General features: G+C 38.2%; 1 protein-coding gene across 2 annotated transcripts in view; it reads right to left on the bottom strand.

The window, feature by feature from the left end:
- kdm4ab (lysine (K)-specific demethylase 4A, genome duplicate b) overlaps positions 1 to 14,625 on the bottom strand; it is a 31,763-nt gene extending 17,138 nt beyond the window's left edge. Inside the window, exons 1-15 of one of the 2 annotated variants that reach the window (XM_088348886.1) lie at positions 14,482 to 14,625; positions 13,171 to 13,332; positions 12,823 to 12,998; positions 12,525 to 12,639; positions 10,428 to 10,621; positions 10,304 to 10,353; positions 10,128 to 10,231; positions 9,025 to 9,162; positions 8,724 to 8,947; positions 7,862 to 8,025; positions 5,843 to 6,405; positions 4,170 to 4,271; positions 3,014 to 3,128; positions 2,745 to 2,920; positions 481 to 691 (exon numbers count right to left, since the gene is read on the bottom strand). In XM_088348886.1, coding sequence (XP_088205012.1) covers positions 481 to 691; positions 2,745 to 2,920; positions 3,014 to 3,128; positions 4,170 to 4,271; positions 5,843 to 6,405; positions 7,862 to 8,025; positions 8,724 to 8,947; positions 9,025 to 9,162; positions 10,128 to 10,231; positions 10,304 to 10,353; positions 10,428 to 10,621; positions 12,525 to 12,639; positions 12,823 to 12,998; positions 13,171 to 13,311 — 2,473 coding nt within the window. In that variant the 5' untranslated portion in view covers positions 13,312 to 13,332; positions 14,482 to 14,625. Of the gene's footprint in view, positions 1 to 480; positions 692 to 2,744; positions 2,921 to 3,013; positions 3,129 to 4,169; positions 4,272 to 5,842; positions 6,406 to 7,861; positions 8,026 to 8,723; positions 8,948 to 9,024; positions 9,163 to 10,127; positions 10,232 to 10,303; positions 10,354 to 10,427; positions 10,622 to 12,524; positions 12,640 to 12,822; positions 12,999 to 13,170; positions 13,333 to 14,481 lie in introns of those variants that run through there. The other variant, XM_088348894.1, reaches the window with a different exon arrangement.
- Positions 14,626 to 16,460: the final 1,835 nt, after the last annotated feature.

Here is a 16,460-nt window from a genome sequence, read left to right as displayed (position 1 = left end):
AGAAAAAAACTGGAAAAATCAAGAGCGACAAGTCCATTAAAGAACAAGATGGCCAAATGGAAAACAGCAAAATAATTGGCAAAGGTTTACTTTAACGACTGCATTTACGACCACGGGGAATTTGCATTGAGCTTTCCCCAACTTTTCAACTGCAAGGATAAGACTGAGTTAGTTTTAAACTCCGGGTTCAAAACTGATTGTTTTAGGATGTCAAATCAGGTCCTGCTGCTTTTAAGCGCTGCATTCACATGCATCCCTCTTCACTCTCCCTTTTTATAACTGCATGCAATTGTTGAGTATGAACGGGTCTTCTGGACAGTGACTGGCCACAAAATGTGTTTTATAGTACAGCTCAGTTAGATGGAGTAGAGTTAAGTAGGGCAAGGTGTATTCCACCTATAGAATTGAAGCTTTAGTGGATAATTATTTCAGGATACTGAGCCCCAGAGAAGCAGAAATTTACAATTAAAAAAAGCCTACTGGTGTGTACTCGAACGCAGCATCGAAAACAGCTTAGCAGCCGGCTGGTGCCGTCCTCCGTGATTTGAGGGTTGGACAATTGGCCTTCCTCGGTATCGCTGGCCTTGTTGCTGTGCGTGTTGAAGCACATCTCAGGAATGAGGGGTTTGGACCACTGGCGACCTTGGCGGTTCACCAAGGTCACGCTGGAGGTCCTGCTATCAGACTCAGACTGAAAAAGAAAATGTGTCAGATTAGTTGTTAGTATCAGGTAGCGTTTCAGGAATAAATAAAGTACTAACTGTCAGTTTTGCTGATAAATATCACAAAACTGCCAAACAACTAACATTCAGGTTGTTTTAATTATATGGCTTCAACTAAGGTGCAAACAATTAAATTTAATCAAAAAAAAAAAAATAACCTTCACAGGCATCTGTTGAGTTATTTTCTTTGCAAAAAAAAAAAGACTACTGGTTTTAGAAAGTATGTAGTTCCAATTCTCCAAAGCTAAAGGTAAATTAGAGTTGCACTTGCTTTTGAAAAAATATAATTTACTATAAAGGATGAGAAAATATTATTTATTTCCGTTTCAGTGTTCCCTTATTTTACTATATTTTTCGACCGTGCTGCTCGAGTAAAAGAAAATGCTACTTCCAATGAGAAAACATATCAGATATGACGGATCTTTCTTAAATTTAATTTTATTTGGGCGATTTCTAAAGAAAAAAAATAATATGGAAACCATTTCTATTTGCAGATTTAAAACGGAAAATACCTCTATGAAGATTTTAAATTCTATTTTTATAAATAATTTTTTTTATCATTTGTAAATTTAAAAAAGCATGAGCTTATTTTTTTAATTCAACATCCCTCTTGAAAAGACAAGTCAAGTCATGTTTATTTGTATAGCCCTTAATCATAGAGTCTCTAAAGGGCTGCACAGATTATTGCAAACCACAGACTATTATTTCACCAGTTTTAAGTTTGCCTTGAGAAAGGCACCAATCCCTCCAACGTCACAACATGTGGAGATTCAAATCTTTTTTTAAACGTTTGATGTGCATTTTAAGAAGCATGTTTTACATTTTTTGTTTACCTCAAAGGTCTACAAAAACAAGTGATTTTTTCCCACAATTGCTGTGCTCATATTGAGCATTGAACAGTGTTTGAAATAACGTCTATCCGGACGCCCGGGGCGTGCATCTTTTTTATGTCGGGCGTACAACTTACACAACGATGTCTGCCCGGATGGCAGACAACTTTTTCTAGAAAAAAACATAAAAATCTTTCGTTTTTATTTATTAAATGGGCAAAATTATCTACAAGTTTTACTTAAAACGAAAATATATAAAAATCTATATAAAATAAAGATTTCAATCAATAAAAAGTATTTATTGGAACAGGATCGTTAGGGGAGGGGTCTCCTAAGCTGCTAAATTGCCCACGAATCTGTTCTGAAAATAACTCACCTGTGCTGGGTCATTGTGATTTTCTAGTAACATTATATCTTTTTGGGTGGTGGACTGGGTTTATTTAACCCTAATTCCTTCCAGTAATCATCCTGGTAATAACATAAGTTGTTATTTTAGAAATGCATATCAAACTTGGTGCCTTTTGCGCCAAGTAACAAAAGTCACTATCAGATTGAAAAAGGGTAGAGACCTCTATCTGTTTAGCACAATTTTCCATAGTGTGTATTTTTAACTGGATTGCCCCCTGGTGGCCAAGGCTCAGTTTAAATACATATAACTTTTTCTTTTTAAAGACTACTACTGCTGCAGATTGTTTTGTTTTTCCTTATGGAACAAAAATAATGTAATTTCCATTTATCTATCCATCCGTTATCTGCACGGCTTATCCTCAGTAGGGTCGCGGGGGTGCTGGAGCCCATCCCAGGTATCTTCGGGCAGTGGGCAGGGGACACCCTGAACGGGTTGCCAGCCAGTCGCAGGGCACACAGAGACAGACAACTCACTCGCCCTTTCACACCTAGGGACAATTTGGACCAGCCAATTAACCCGACATGCATGTTTCAGGGAAAGTGGGAGGAAACCCACGCAGCCACAGGGGGTAAAACGTCTGCACCGTGGGGCAGCACGCTAACCACCCATCCACCATGCCACCCTAATTTCCATTTATTTCAATTGAAAAATATGTTAGATTTAGTGTTTTATTTTGGAGAGAATCGAGGAAATAAAAAATGACTCCAATGTGTGTCCGGCACTCGAGATGCGAACAGTAGCTTTATTACTTGGAGGGAACATTGGTGAGCTATTCCGACTTACCTGATGGTGAGTGTAGAAAAGCAGGCAAATGGAGCAATAAGGAGCCTTCTCGCCCATTCTCTTGTTGTACTCCCACTCCACCTGGGGGTTGAATGCCCGACACTGCCACAGCCGCCTTAGTGGCTTGGCCCACTCCTCTTTCTCTTCTTGTTCCACATCCACATCATGATAATTGTCTACAGGGCAGTAACAAAGGGCATCCCATAAGTGTTATTTTGAAGACTCTCTTCAGCAGAAATTACAAAGAAAACAGAATGTAAAAGACGTGCCATCATCGCTGTAGCTTTCCCTGAAAAGAGGGTGATGGCGTGGAAGTTTTCGGAGCTCTTCTTGTTGCTGTTGCTTGGTGACCATGGGCACACAGTAGGATTGCTCTTCTGACATCTGGTGGCGAAATTATACTTAGCAAGGCAAAAACACTTATAGGAAGCCAAACACGTTTTTAAACTGCATGTCAAAAGTGGACCACTGGGTTACTGTGTCCCTAGCTTACGATGTTTTCAAGTCACCGTGTTTTTTCGGCCCCACGCTACAGGATTTTCCCCAACTTACTAAATCAAGAAATTATTTTGCTTTACAAAAACCAAATGTGTTTGTGCATACGACTTTTCAAGTTTTGTGCCTCACACATTTCCAAGATGGCTGTTTGTTATTTGTAGACATCATATAAATTGGTGGTCAGTTATTGCATCCCAGCATCATGAAGGTGTTGATATACTGTACTATTGGCTGTACTCTCTTCCACAATACTCTATTTTTCTCTCTTGATTCAGTTCAAAATGTCGTAGAACAAACTAATTTGTTTAGCTATGGGTCCCTAGGCATGCAATGAGAAAAGAGAAAGCAAAAACATGGTAACCATTGAAATGTAGCTTGCAATTGTCAAGAAATATGAAGATGGCACCAGATTGTTGCCATTGATAAGGAATATGGCAAAAAACAATGGTTGATAAAAAAGAAAATTATAAAGAAAAAGGAGATTAACGGAGTTGAATTCTATTCAGGTGTCTACTCCCTTCTCAGCATCCACACACTAACTCCAATGCACAAGCTCAAGTCATGCACACCAAAAGTAATAAAATGTATTTTTTCATTTTACATGAATTTATGTTACTTAATCATTTACATGTGTATTACACATAAGTACTACTTCATCTATACGTTTTGTTACTAGTGTTTAATATGTATTTACACATGTTATGATTATATCTGGGATACCAGAGATTTGGAACACATTAGCTAAATACGACAATTTCAACTTGAAATGCAAACCTCAGAATGTATCCCGGGGGTCTACTGAACAGACAAATGTTTTTTTGTTTTGTTTTATTCCTCTCCTCCAAAAAAGCCATAGCACCCTTCACAGTTCAGTATTACTCATAGAATTTTTCATATTTATTTGATGTCCAGTCTAAAAGTACTTACATCAAGCCTTTGAGCCATCGTAGGCTTGCATAACTGACGATTGGCAGGACCGGAGTGTTTGATGATGACAACGCCACTATCCAATCGAGGGTTTTGGCTCATCTGTTGTTTGAGGACAATTACAGCTCAGCACACTTATGAAAAAACATTTGGTTAGTAGCTGAGCTGTGCCTTGAGGTACGAGTGTCCCAAATAAGAACTACATATTAGTGTATTACTCCATTAACTTTTGAATTCATAGATTATGTTCAAAATTTGTTTGCCATGTTTTATTGTCTCAGTGTTCCTCGAGATATACAACATAGAGTTGTAATTGGTAGTAGCACGGTCACAGGATAAATTCAACTCTTATCTCAAGGCACCACTGCACTTTCCTTTTCTGTCATGTAGTCAATTAGTAACCATTCCAAGCTCAAGAGAAAAACCATTATAGAGCCACCAACACATTCATCGTGTCAAGGGCCAAGATCGGATCACCGTATTTTGTGGACTATAGTGTGCACCCAAAAACACCAAATTGGCCAAAAAATTGAAAGTGTGCCCTATAGTACAGTGTGCCTTATATGAGCACAGTGCGTTTCTATATTTGTGCAATTATTGATCATTCTATGAATTTTATCGCTCAACACATATTTTTAATTTTTTTGAGAGCGAACCATATTTTAAGCCAAAATTCAGGAAAACCGCCAAACCCGCTCTGCAGACAAAAAATTTTTTTTTAAATTGTGTGATGTTAAATGATTTGATAGAAAGTATGAAATAATAATGCCAGAGCCTGTGTCCCATTTCAACAAATATACCACTTTAAATTTGTCTCTGTCCCAGCAGTTACTTAAGATTGTTGAGGCCTATTTTGACCTTCATTTTGGGTCTAAAAAATGGTTTAAAAGATGGTGCAAGCAGTGTTCCTTGTAAAAAACTGCACACCAAAATTTTATAGATGAGAGAGCAGGAAGCGTCTTTTGCAGCGATCCGGCCACCTAATCAAATCCACCCACTCCTACCACTCGCCCAATTGAATTGCTCTGTGTGCTTTGCTGATGTTTCATGTTTGTTCTGTGGCTTTTTATCATAAAGTGTCTCAACAGTGAACATACCTTATTTAATGAGCTTCCATATAAACAATTCCTTAGCAACGCACAGCCAAAATGGTTGTATGCTGTTGTAAACAATTACTGTAAACAATAGTCAAGACGTTGCCCTTTATATACTGGACTGAACAATCTGATTTATCAGTGTTGTTTTGGCAAATGCACATACCGAAATCAACTGCACCTGGTCTAGTGTGTGATCCGGCGCACTCCGCGCCATGATCTGGGTTACGTTCCTGTTGCATCCATTATGCAAATGTGATCAATGATATATTCTGATTGATGACACTTTTTTGCAACACTTGCCCTTGCAGTAGTTTGAATTACATGTACCCTAGTTTGGTGCGCCTTTTATAGATAGATAGATGGATAGATACTTTATTCATCCCCGCAAAAATGCCACAAAATTATTTTTGGGTGTGCACCGTATAATCTGGTATACTTTATAGAGCAGAAAATAAGGTAAAGTACATTTTCTTAAAAATAAACTGTGCAGCCAAGAGATGTTTAAAGTTTTTTCATTAAAGTCCACAGAAATAATTAGAAGGCAATTTAAATAATGCATGCATTTTTGTGACTGACCTTTCGTTGGTTATGGGTCTCATGTGTCTCAATGACGTCGACCCGGTTGGGTTGAGTATTGCAAGTAGGCTCAGCGCCACTCTTTTCTGCGTCTTCCTGATCATCAGAGAGCATCGAAACATCCAATGAAGGATCCTCCTCCGATGAATGTTCCTCTTGCGCCACTAGGCCAAACGATATCCTGGACTCCGGCATGGATTCCGTAGCGCACTGCGACTGGACGTGCAGAGGCTGATGCTCTCTGGCGTAGCTGTGCACCTGCAGCATGGTATGAGCACGTGGTCGCTCACGGGGGTAATTATGCACCTGCAGGATATCTTTTTGAGTGAGAGTCCGATGGAAGAGCAAGCTGGCAACGCCCATTTTACGGGACGCTTTTCCCGAGGTGTTGGTGTTGGACGAGAGGTCACCGTTTTGGGAATGGCATGAGAAGGCCGGAGCGCGAGTCTTAGTGTAGTGCGGCGTGTGTCCGGTATCGGTTGCGTTCAGCCTGTGAAACGGATCTATCAGGGTGAGCTTTGTCGGCGTGACGACCAACTTTGGAGGGCCTGTCAAGAAAAATAATGTTGGATAAGTGTTTTTTTCGTTTTCACACATACAATCAAGTACGGATGCACAATAGTAACTGGGCCAATATTTATCAAACACACAGCGGCAAAATGTGACTTCACAATTATGGATCCTTACTAAATAGTCACTTGTAACCACGCTATAATATACAATCAGCTGACAGTACTTATAAGAAAGATTGTTATTTTCTATCGAAACAGTAGCACAAATATGTGACTATTTATCTGAAGCAAAGGCAAGTGACACCCTGTATTAGAGCCCTCGTATAATCTGATAGATAATCTTAGATGTGACGGAATGTCTTATGATTGACCCATCCATAATCGTATGCAGTTTCTGCAGTATTTGTATACCAGTTTAAGCTTTATCATAACAATATATTGTTATTGTAATTATTACTGACAAAAAGTCAGTACAGATGAATTGATCGACAGAGCCAACCTGAAGTATCTCCCACATTTTTTGAAGATATATTTACCGGAGCTGTAAAACGTTATCGGAATTGTAAAACAATAAACACATAATTATAAGATTCTGCACATGCCTTTGTTTGAAAATATAGCATGCAGTGAAAGTGTTATCGTTATCAGTCTCTAAAAGCAGGATTTTAGCATTTAATCTGGATTGGTAGGAAAAAACGGTTAACGGCATTGCCACAACCAAGCATTGTATTTTCCGGACTACAAGTCGCAGTTTTTTTTCCATCGTTTGGCCGGGCGTGCGAATTGAACTCCAGTGAGATTTATCTGTGAAATTATTGACACATTATTACCAGGTATATCATTTCTCATGGGTGTATTGCCCTTAGAAGCCCTTAGAGACTTTTTGTGATTAAGGGCTATACAAATAAAAATGACTTGACTTGACTATTATTTTCCCATTTTCCCACTAAACCGCAAGAGAAGCTCTAGGCCTGTGTTGATCATTTAAACCTTGTCTTGTTGTGCCAACAAACTCACACCCTCCAACATACATCACTAAAATGACTGAAAAAAAATATTCTGCAGATTACAAGCTAAAAATAATGAAAAAGCAAGAACCCGGGTTGATGATGAGTCTGACGTAAGGGGCGTAATAGCGGAAAACGGAAGCAGCAGATTGTTTACCTCGAGAGTGAGAATGAAAATTTCTTTGGATTTAGTTATTTGGAGTGATAACGATAGTTTGATAAGAATGTTATTCATGCTAGAGTAATCTGAATAATTAGTATGTTACTTTGTTACTGAAATTAACACACATGTAAATCATGTTATGTTCGTAAAACAGTATTCAGCCCAGTGCTTTCTTTTATTTTAAAAGATGGCATGTATGTTTTTGGAGTTGGGTTTAATCAAATCAATTTTCACCAAAAATGCAATTATAACCAAAACGTAAATCGTTTTTTTCTTTTTAATTTGCGATTGTTGGCCGGCACGATTTATAGTAAGGAAAGTACGTTAATTACAATACCTTTATTCCGCTTGCCATCTTGTAGTGTCGGACGTGGCGGCAGAAGATTGAGTCTTGGTCGCTTGGCATAAAGCATCATTTCCTCATCCGTATCCTTAGAAACAACCTCGTCGGGCAGCTGCAGACACACTCTGTGTCTTTTGGTCTCAATTCTTTGCAGAGGACTGAGGGCAACAAATAAAGACATTTTAAAGCAGGGGTAGTCAAACAAAACGGAAAACAAAGGATGCAAGATCCACCTCAAGTAATGAGGGGGATAGGTAGAATAGTGGACAGTAGAAAACTTACTGTTAGAGACTCTTGAAAGTTGATAATATTAATAAGAGATCCTACAAAAATCTGAGTTAAATGTTCAATCTAATTTGTGGCCTGCATTTTAACTACATTACTGCCACACATGTTTTACTTAAATTGCTTTATATATTTTACATTTGATTCCCATATGCGTTAGTTTAACTGAGGGGTCTCCAACGCGGTGCCCCCTAAGGACAGCTGAGGTGCTTGAGGAACTGTTCTGAAAAAAGCTCACGAGTGTTGGGACATTGTGATTTTCTGGCAAGAGGTTTTTTAAGTTGTTGACTGTGTCTATTTAACCGTACCTCCAATAATTAACCAGGTATTAACATAGTAACAACATAGTAGAAATATGATGAGTTGTTATTAAAGAAATGCATATAAAACTGATGCAAGACCCTGCTGAACACCATCCTATATTTACTTTTAAGTAAACCAAGAAAAACAAAAACTAAAATGAGCAACATTAGCATCAGGAAAAGATATTTTTGAAAGGGATAAAAACTATTAAGGTGTTCCTCATGTCTGAAAAAAATGGTAGAAGTGGAAATTTTCCAACGTGACAAACCTCTTGCGCTCCACATCGTCTCGCCCGCTATCGAGGGAACAACTGCTGGCATTGTCGGCGAGATTGAAAGAATCGCCGAGGAATTCGCGAGCCTCCGGCGTGGGCCTAGAGTGGTCGATAGGAACCATATCTCGCCCCGTCAGCCACAACTGATAGCGATCTGGCTGGAATTTCTTGACAAACACGTCCATGGAGATCTTCACCATGTCCTTGCGGCATGAGCACTGAAGAGAAAAGCAGGAGCGGTAACACTAAAGTATATCTGAAAAGTCAAATCAGATTAAAAAATCATTCCTCTCACCAAAACCGCTTGCTTCCCGTATTCAATCCACCTCTGTGTGGCAAAGTTGGTGGATTCGGCGCAGTTGAAGCCATGGTTGAAGCCCGCATGATAGGCGTAAGGGAACGTGACCATGAATTCACCAGCGTGTTGGGTAATCTGATGCGAAACATAACAATTGAGTTTATGAATTGCCATTACAGTAGACCCCACTCCCTACCTCACGATTGTTTCACATTCAAATATGGAAAAATATGTATGTTTAGCCCCCTCGTTACGGTTTTAAACTTCCTTTCAAATTAACTTCCGCGCCTAAAGCCTTATAAAATTCTAACTTCGTAGTGTTCTTACATATGACTAAGTGTTGCATCTCTAAAACGTCTGCTGTTGGTCCATCTCATAAGACGCCAGTCAGCTGTGGGTTTGTCACGGCATAATGAAGATGCCGATATCTTTTGGCTGAACTCCCTCCCGAAACGCTTCTTTACCCTCTCTTCGTTCAGTTGAGAATCTCGAGTAGCAAACTTTTATTTGTTTAGCTATGGGTTCCAATTCTTGTATTAGTGCTAAAAGTAGAAGCAGAAACATTATAACCATGGAATGAAGCTTGACATCATCAAGAAATAAAAAGAGGGCACACACATCGTTAAGGAATGTGTCCGTGATCAAATCGATGATCGGGACAATTATTAAGGATAAGAAAGCAATTCAAGGCACAGACTTCTAGGGGCATGACAATCCTCTCAAGTTTTGAAACACGTTTTCTTTTCAATCCGCCGTCTCCTACCCACTACGCATCCACCCACCAACTCCACTGTACCAGCTCAGGTAACAACACACATGAAAAATAACACTTGATGTTTCCTTTAGATGGTAAATGTATTCAGACTATTATTTAACCATTAACACATATATTACATCTAAGTAGTACTTACTATGTATCTACAGTTTTAGTGTTTCTCCTGGGGCACTGGAAGTTTGTAACGTACTTATTAAGTTCCGTACTTTTCTCTCCCCTGCCATATGACAATTTCATCTTGCAATCCCTAACTCACAGTGGATTTATGTCCTATTCCAGGGGGTATACTGCACATTGTTAAAAAGAAAATGAGCAATTTTGACACCTTTTCAAATGGAATGCCATATTTCTTCAAGATGGAAGGAGATATCAAGGTCATTTTGTGCCTCAAAAACGCCTCGCAGGTTTGTGCGCTGCCGGAAAAGAAACCTACAATGGGAAGATAACTGTTAGAACCAATGATTGCATAATCATTTCAGATAAATTGCACTGATGTCAAACCTTGAGCTAAACGCTCAAATCGTCTCCCGTGCTCCGGAGGGACACAGTACCTGCACACATTCAAACGTGTCCCGTCACTCTTGAGATTTCAAGAAACTATATTTCGTATTCAAGTATTCTTTACCAGGATTTGGGTTCTCCAAAGTGCAAGTAATTGATGCTATAGAGGTCCATGTCCTCTGTGTGCCATGCAAAAGTGGTCTTCCACATACCAAAATACAAGTAAGGGGTATTAACGCCCTCAATTGTGATGCCGCTTTCAGATTCCACCGTGTCCAAAATTGTATTCAGGTGACAAATATTCCACTGTTTGACATCCTGGATGAATGCAAAATAAAGCCAGAATGAGTATGTGAAAATAAAAACGTCAAAAATGCCTCAAACTATAGGATTGAGCCAATAAATTGTTTCGACAAATGTAAGCAGAAAATCTAACAGTATCAGTAGGTGGGCGATATGATATTAAAGCAGTGTTTTTCAACCTTTTATGAGCCAGGGCACGTTTTTTTAAATAGGAAAAATTTTGCGGCACACCACTAATGAATTTTTTTTAATAAAATGACACTGAACAGTATGTTTAATTACAATATAATTTATAATACCAGTTTTTACAGAACAGACACTTTACAATGACATAATATTTGCAGAAAATAGTTCATAATTGTTTTATAAAATTTTACATTTTAAAAAGTGACATTGGATAATTTCTCGCGGCACACCTGACGATGGGCACAGTGGTTGAAAATCACTGTATTAAAGGACTTAAACAAGAAAAACTATTCATATTGTTTAATTGTCACTGGGGCCCATCCTTAATTGCTTTAGCACATATTTTCTCAAACACAACCGCAAGCTGCATTAATAAAATGAATGCCTTCAATTAGCTGCTAGCATTGAGCTTTTGCTAGTGTCACAAATTCGAACTACTAAATAGCATAGCCACTAATGCTAGTGTCTTTACATTAATACCTAACAATTTAAATTAAATCCTCAGAAAGATATATTTCATAAAATGTCAGATTTCACTCTTTTATACTTTAAAACAATATGGTCAGAAATGTTTTCAGTAGACAATTTAAATTTGTTTTTAAGGATTAGGGATTCGTTATTTGGATTTTTTTCTAAAAGCGCTAGATTTTTGCCCTATTGGATAATGGATAAAATTGCAGCCATACAGTGCAACTTTATAGAACATTATTTAAAATAAAAGCTGGATTATTTTTACCCACTGAAAACAATCAGTTTTGGGGAAAATATTTTGTATATACTACATAAATTGTTTGTTTGTTTGTACATGATTCAGATTGAATCGTTTCTTGTACATGATTCAATTGTTTGTTTGTTTGTACATGATTCAAATTGAATCGTTTCTCCGGCGCCGTCACGAATGGCAGCCACTCCAGCAGCTCCCGTGTTATTTTCGATTGTTCTCAGTTATTTTCGATTGTTCTCAGCTTAGGGATGCTGCTGGAAAAGTGAATTTCCCTTCGGGGATGAATAAAGTATCTATCTATCTATCTATCTATCTAAATAGACATGTACTAATTTAAGGTTAAAATAAAATTCTGCATTTTTTTATCTTAAGTCACAGGGATAAATCATATTAAGACTTTTTAATGCACAATGTCCACTTCTTTTTAGCGTCGGTTAGTTGGACCCCTTAACCACTAGGGTCATAGGGGCACCATCCTATGGTGTGTCTTAGGCAAGTACAGCCTGGTGATGCCCATCCCTCTCCTGTACTATGCTGTAGATTGTTACTGTGCTTGCAAGGTGATGTCTGATTTTTAAAACCTTGGCTTTAGAACAACAGCTAATCTCCAAACTGGTTATTATCCCATGCCTTAAGACCATAAAACCATAAATGTATATTGTTTTACAATCCACATCAAAAGATTATTAGTATGTGACATCTTGGGAAGTTTCTCTTTGAACTTTGATTTAAACAAAGGATGAAAGTGTTTTTTTTCTCTCTAGCAACATCAAACCTTTGTTCTGCCCCCTTTGAGTTTATTTGCCAAGCACGTAAAACATCTTTTAAAAAAAGTTCAGCGAGTACTTTCCCGGCCAAACTTTTAAAAATAAATTGCACATTTGAATTTAAATATAGATCATTTGAAAGATGATACATGTGATATGTATGTTATTTATCAAACACAAATCTCCATTTGTATTAAATAAATAAAGGAATTTCGGTCGACCCGACATTACATCAACTCACCGGATTGTATAAACTGCCACCGACATCAGCCCCATAAATAGGAGGATTAAATGTCACATTCTTCCAGTACTTCCTTTCCAGTTCGTCAAAATCATCATAGTGAGGACTACAGAACCTGCAAAAGAATCATCAGAGTAAGGAATTCAGAACCTGCAAAAATGAGGAAATGCAATAAATCATGAGGCCCTAATATAATGCGTTATAACAATTGAATTGAAATAGTCTTATTTGTCACTGATATAGGAGTAGTAAAAACTATTAAAACAAGGGTTGTTTTAAGTAATCTAATTTGTCTCACTTGTCACTGTTCGCAAGCTTGCGGAACTCTTTGACAGACATGGACTTCTTTTGAATGTTGTACTGAGTGAAGAGGCCCGACTGGCCCGTCACAACCTGCTGGATGGGTGCAGGAATCACCAACTCGTCTATATCGTCGTATGAATGCCTGGGCTGCCATTCCTTTGGGGGAACGACCTAGAATACCAGGAAGAAAAGAAGGTTTGTTAGTAGTGATGCAACAAAGCACTACCAAAATAAGAAAACCTAAAATAGTAGAAGCTTGGCCAAGATAACGAAACAGCAACACAATCAAAGACAATAAATAGGAAATCATCCAGTATGAAGTTTGTCCGAGCCGAGCACATACTTTGGCCAGTCCTGCTTTGTGAGCTCCTTGTGACTCCATGTAGGCAACATAACGGCTGAAGTCCTTGAACTCCTCCACGGTAGGGTAAAATGTCATGATCCCCTTCGAGCAATGATTTAGGGTGGCACTGTCCGACGCCATCTCAAAATCTAATGGCAACCCCTGCAGAATAGAATGGCATTAAATGTTATGATAATATTTAATAGATTTCCTGTCAGTATAGAGAGAGATAATTGAATTTAAACCACTACCCGCCCCCTAAAAACTATTTACTACATACAAATATGTTGCTAGGAGAAAAAAAGCAGTAAACAATATAGATGTGACGACGACATCAAGATAACATATTAAATGCTGCAGAATCACACATAATTATTTTAATATTATTTTAGGTGATGTTATTTTTCCTTTTTTTGTCAGCGTCATACATCTAAATTAGATCGTCTAAACATATTTAGATTCTAATGAGATCTAACACGTGTTACTGCATTTCCAGTATTGCCATGATCAAAGGACAGGGCGTCTCTGATTGGCTAGAGCAGTGTCTCCTTTAACTTGCACTTAGATGCTAACTCGCCTCACAGTTATCCGGACATGTCATTTTCCACCAACAGCGACCAACATAACCATTTAGCATATTAGTAATCAAGTACTGTGAATATCAAAAATACATTATATGTAGTATAGATATAGTTCAAGTTGTTACTTTCGATATTGACATGATGTAAATAATAAGGCGGGGCTACCATTTCGGCCGTCTCTGATTGGTTAAAACAGCGTCTCTTTAACTTGACCACACCAGTCGTCTAACGTTAGCTTAAATGCTAACTCGCCCCAGCGTTCTCCGGACGTATTGCAATAACATTTTACAACGACAGCGACAAACAATACTTTCTTTAACATTTGATTTCATTGTATCCCAAAAATGCAAAAGCGATCAGTGCTGTTTACAATTCGTAAAACTTTCACGACACGGAAAGATAGTAGACACCTTGCATGGGATACGACTATGTCCTGAAAAAGTAGTTAATCCTACTGACATTTCATGTAAACAGAAGATTAAGCAAGGATTGTAAGATAGTATCCAGGTATTCGTTACTTAATTAGTAAAAACACAACAAATTTAGCTTTAAATGTTTGTATTTTTCACTTGTAGGTGAATAATCCCACAACCTGTCTCGAAGCGCCCCAGGAATTAGCCTCCACCGCAAGCCTTTAGCCGTCGTCGTAGCATCTCTTAGCATTTGGCCACTTTACGAGCTCCGCCATTGGCGTCACAACGAGAGAAGACCTCGATGTTAGTGTGCTCACCTGTCACTCCCCCGCAGAAATAAATGTCGCCGACTGTTTGTTGTCAACGAACCACGCGGCGACTCGCATAGAGAAGAAGGGCTGATTCCGTTAACGCTGCAACCATAGCCTCCATTAGCTCTGATGCGCGCGCATTCACAACCCGAGCAGAGCGGATGTCGTCGCCTGCATCACGTTTGGCCAATCAGAACAAAGGATGTTGGTGACGTCAGTTTGAGGTACAGTACAGTACTGTCAAACTGTTGCACTGTGTGTTTCTGCGTGCATCAATAATTATCTATCTATCTATCTATCTATCTATCTATCTATCTATCTATCTATCTATCTATCTATCTATCTATCTATCTATCTATCTATCTATCTATCACAGATATTGTCAACATAAAATATAGGTTATTCATATGCTATAGAGTAGAAGTGTGTTTTTAGATTAGATTTAAACATTTCCACTGAGGTTGCAGATCGGATCTCGGGGGGAAGAGCATTCCTCAGCACCGGGGCCCGAATGGAGAAAGCTCTCCAACCTGCAGATCTATTCTTGGCTCTTGGGATCACTAGTAGACTTGCATATTCAGAGCGAATTCTCCGGACCGGAACACAGGGGCGAATTAAATCTGAAAGATATGAAGGAGCAAGTCCATGCATGATTTTGTATACTACCAACAGAACCTTAAAATCACATCTTCAGTTAACAGGGAGCCAATGCAGGTTAGCTAAAATCAGGGTAATGTGATCAAACTTTCTTGTCTTAGATAAAAGCCTCGCTGCAGCATTTTGTACTTTTGTAGTTTATTTTTTATTATTTATGTATTAATATTTGTGTAGTATTTATGTAGCAGTACTTTGTAATATTTCTGTAGTAGTATTTTTGTAGTATATTTGTAGTAGCATTTCTGTATCATAGTCAGGGTTGGGGCGGGTTACTTTAACTTGATTACTGTGTGTTTCTGCGTGCATCAATAATTATCTATCTATCTATCTATCTATCTATCTATCTATCTATCTATCTATCTATCTATCTATCTATCTATCTATCTATCTATCTATCTATCTATCTATCTATCTATCTATCTATCTATCTATCTATCTATCTATCTATCTATCTATCTATCTATCTATCTATCTATCTATCTATCTATCTATCTATCTATCTATCTATCTATCTATCTATCTATCTATCAATCACAGATATTGTCAACATAAAATATAGGTTATTCATATGCTATAGAGTAGAAGTGTGTTTTTAGATTAGATTTAAACATTTCCACTGAGGTTGCAGATCGGATCTCGGGGGGAAGAGCATTCCTCAGCACCGGGGCCCGAATGGAGAAAGCTCTCCAACCTGCAGATCTATTCTTGGCTCTTGGGATCACTAGTAGACTTGCATATTCAGAGCGAATTCTCCGGACCGGAACACAGGGGGGAATTAAATCTGAAAGATACGAGGGAGCAAGTCCATGCTGTAATATTTCTGTAGTAGTATTTTTGTAGTATATTTGTAGTAGCATTTCTGTATCATAGTCAGGGTTGGGGCGGGTTACTTTAACTTGATTACTTTCAATTACTTTTGGATTACTCCAATACCAAATATGCTAGTAAAAGACAAAATAAACTAAATATGAATAAAATGATGACTCACAACACGTGGTAAGCTTTCTCTCCTGGCTTTGATCTCTTTGATCTCCGGCAAAACTAACATCAAATGCGACAGAAACAAAATGAAAATAAATAATAATAATAATAATAATAAATCCAAACAGCTTGCCAACATCATTTTTGCCGTTCCATGTGTTCCGTTACTCCCCAAGCCTGCACAAACTTTAGTCATTTTAATCATATTTAGTTTCTTTTGTCTTTTATTAGCATATTTGGTATTGGAGTCATCCAAAAGTAATTGAAAGTAATCCAGTTAAAGTAACCCTACCCAACCCTGATCATAGTTTTACGGTAGTAGAATCTTTGAAGTATTTCTGTATTAG

The sequence above is a fragment of the Urocampus carinirostris genome, chromosome 1 (assembly GCF_059441175.1).
Source record: "Urocampus carinirostris isolate Australia breed hairy pipefish chromosome 1, RoL_Ucar_1.0, whole genome shotgun sequence".
Lineage (NCBI taxonomy): Eukaryota > Metazoa > Chordata > Actinopteri > Syngnathiformes > Syngnathidae > Urocampus > Urocampus carinirostris.
Note: the sequence above shows the minus strand (reverse complement) of the source record. Positions and strands in the feature narration are given on the sequence as shown.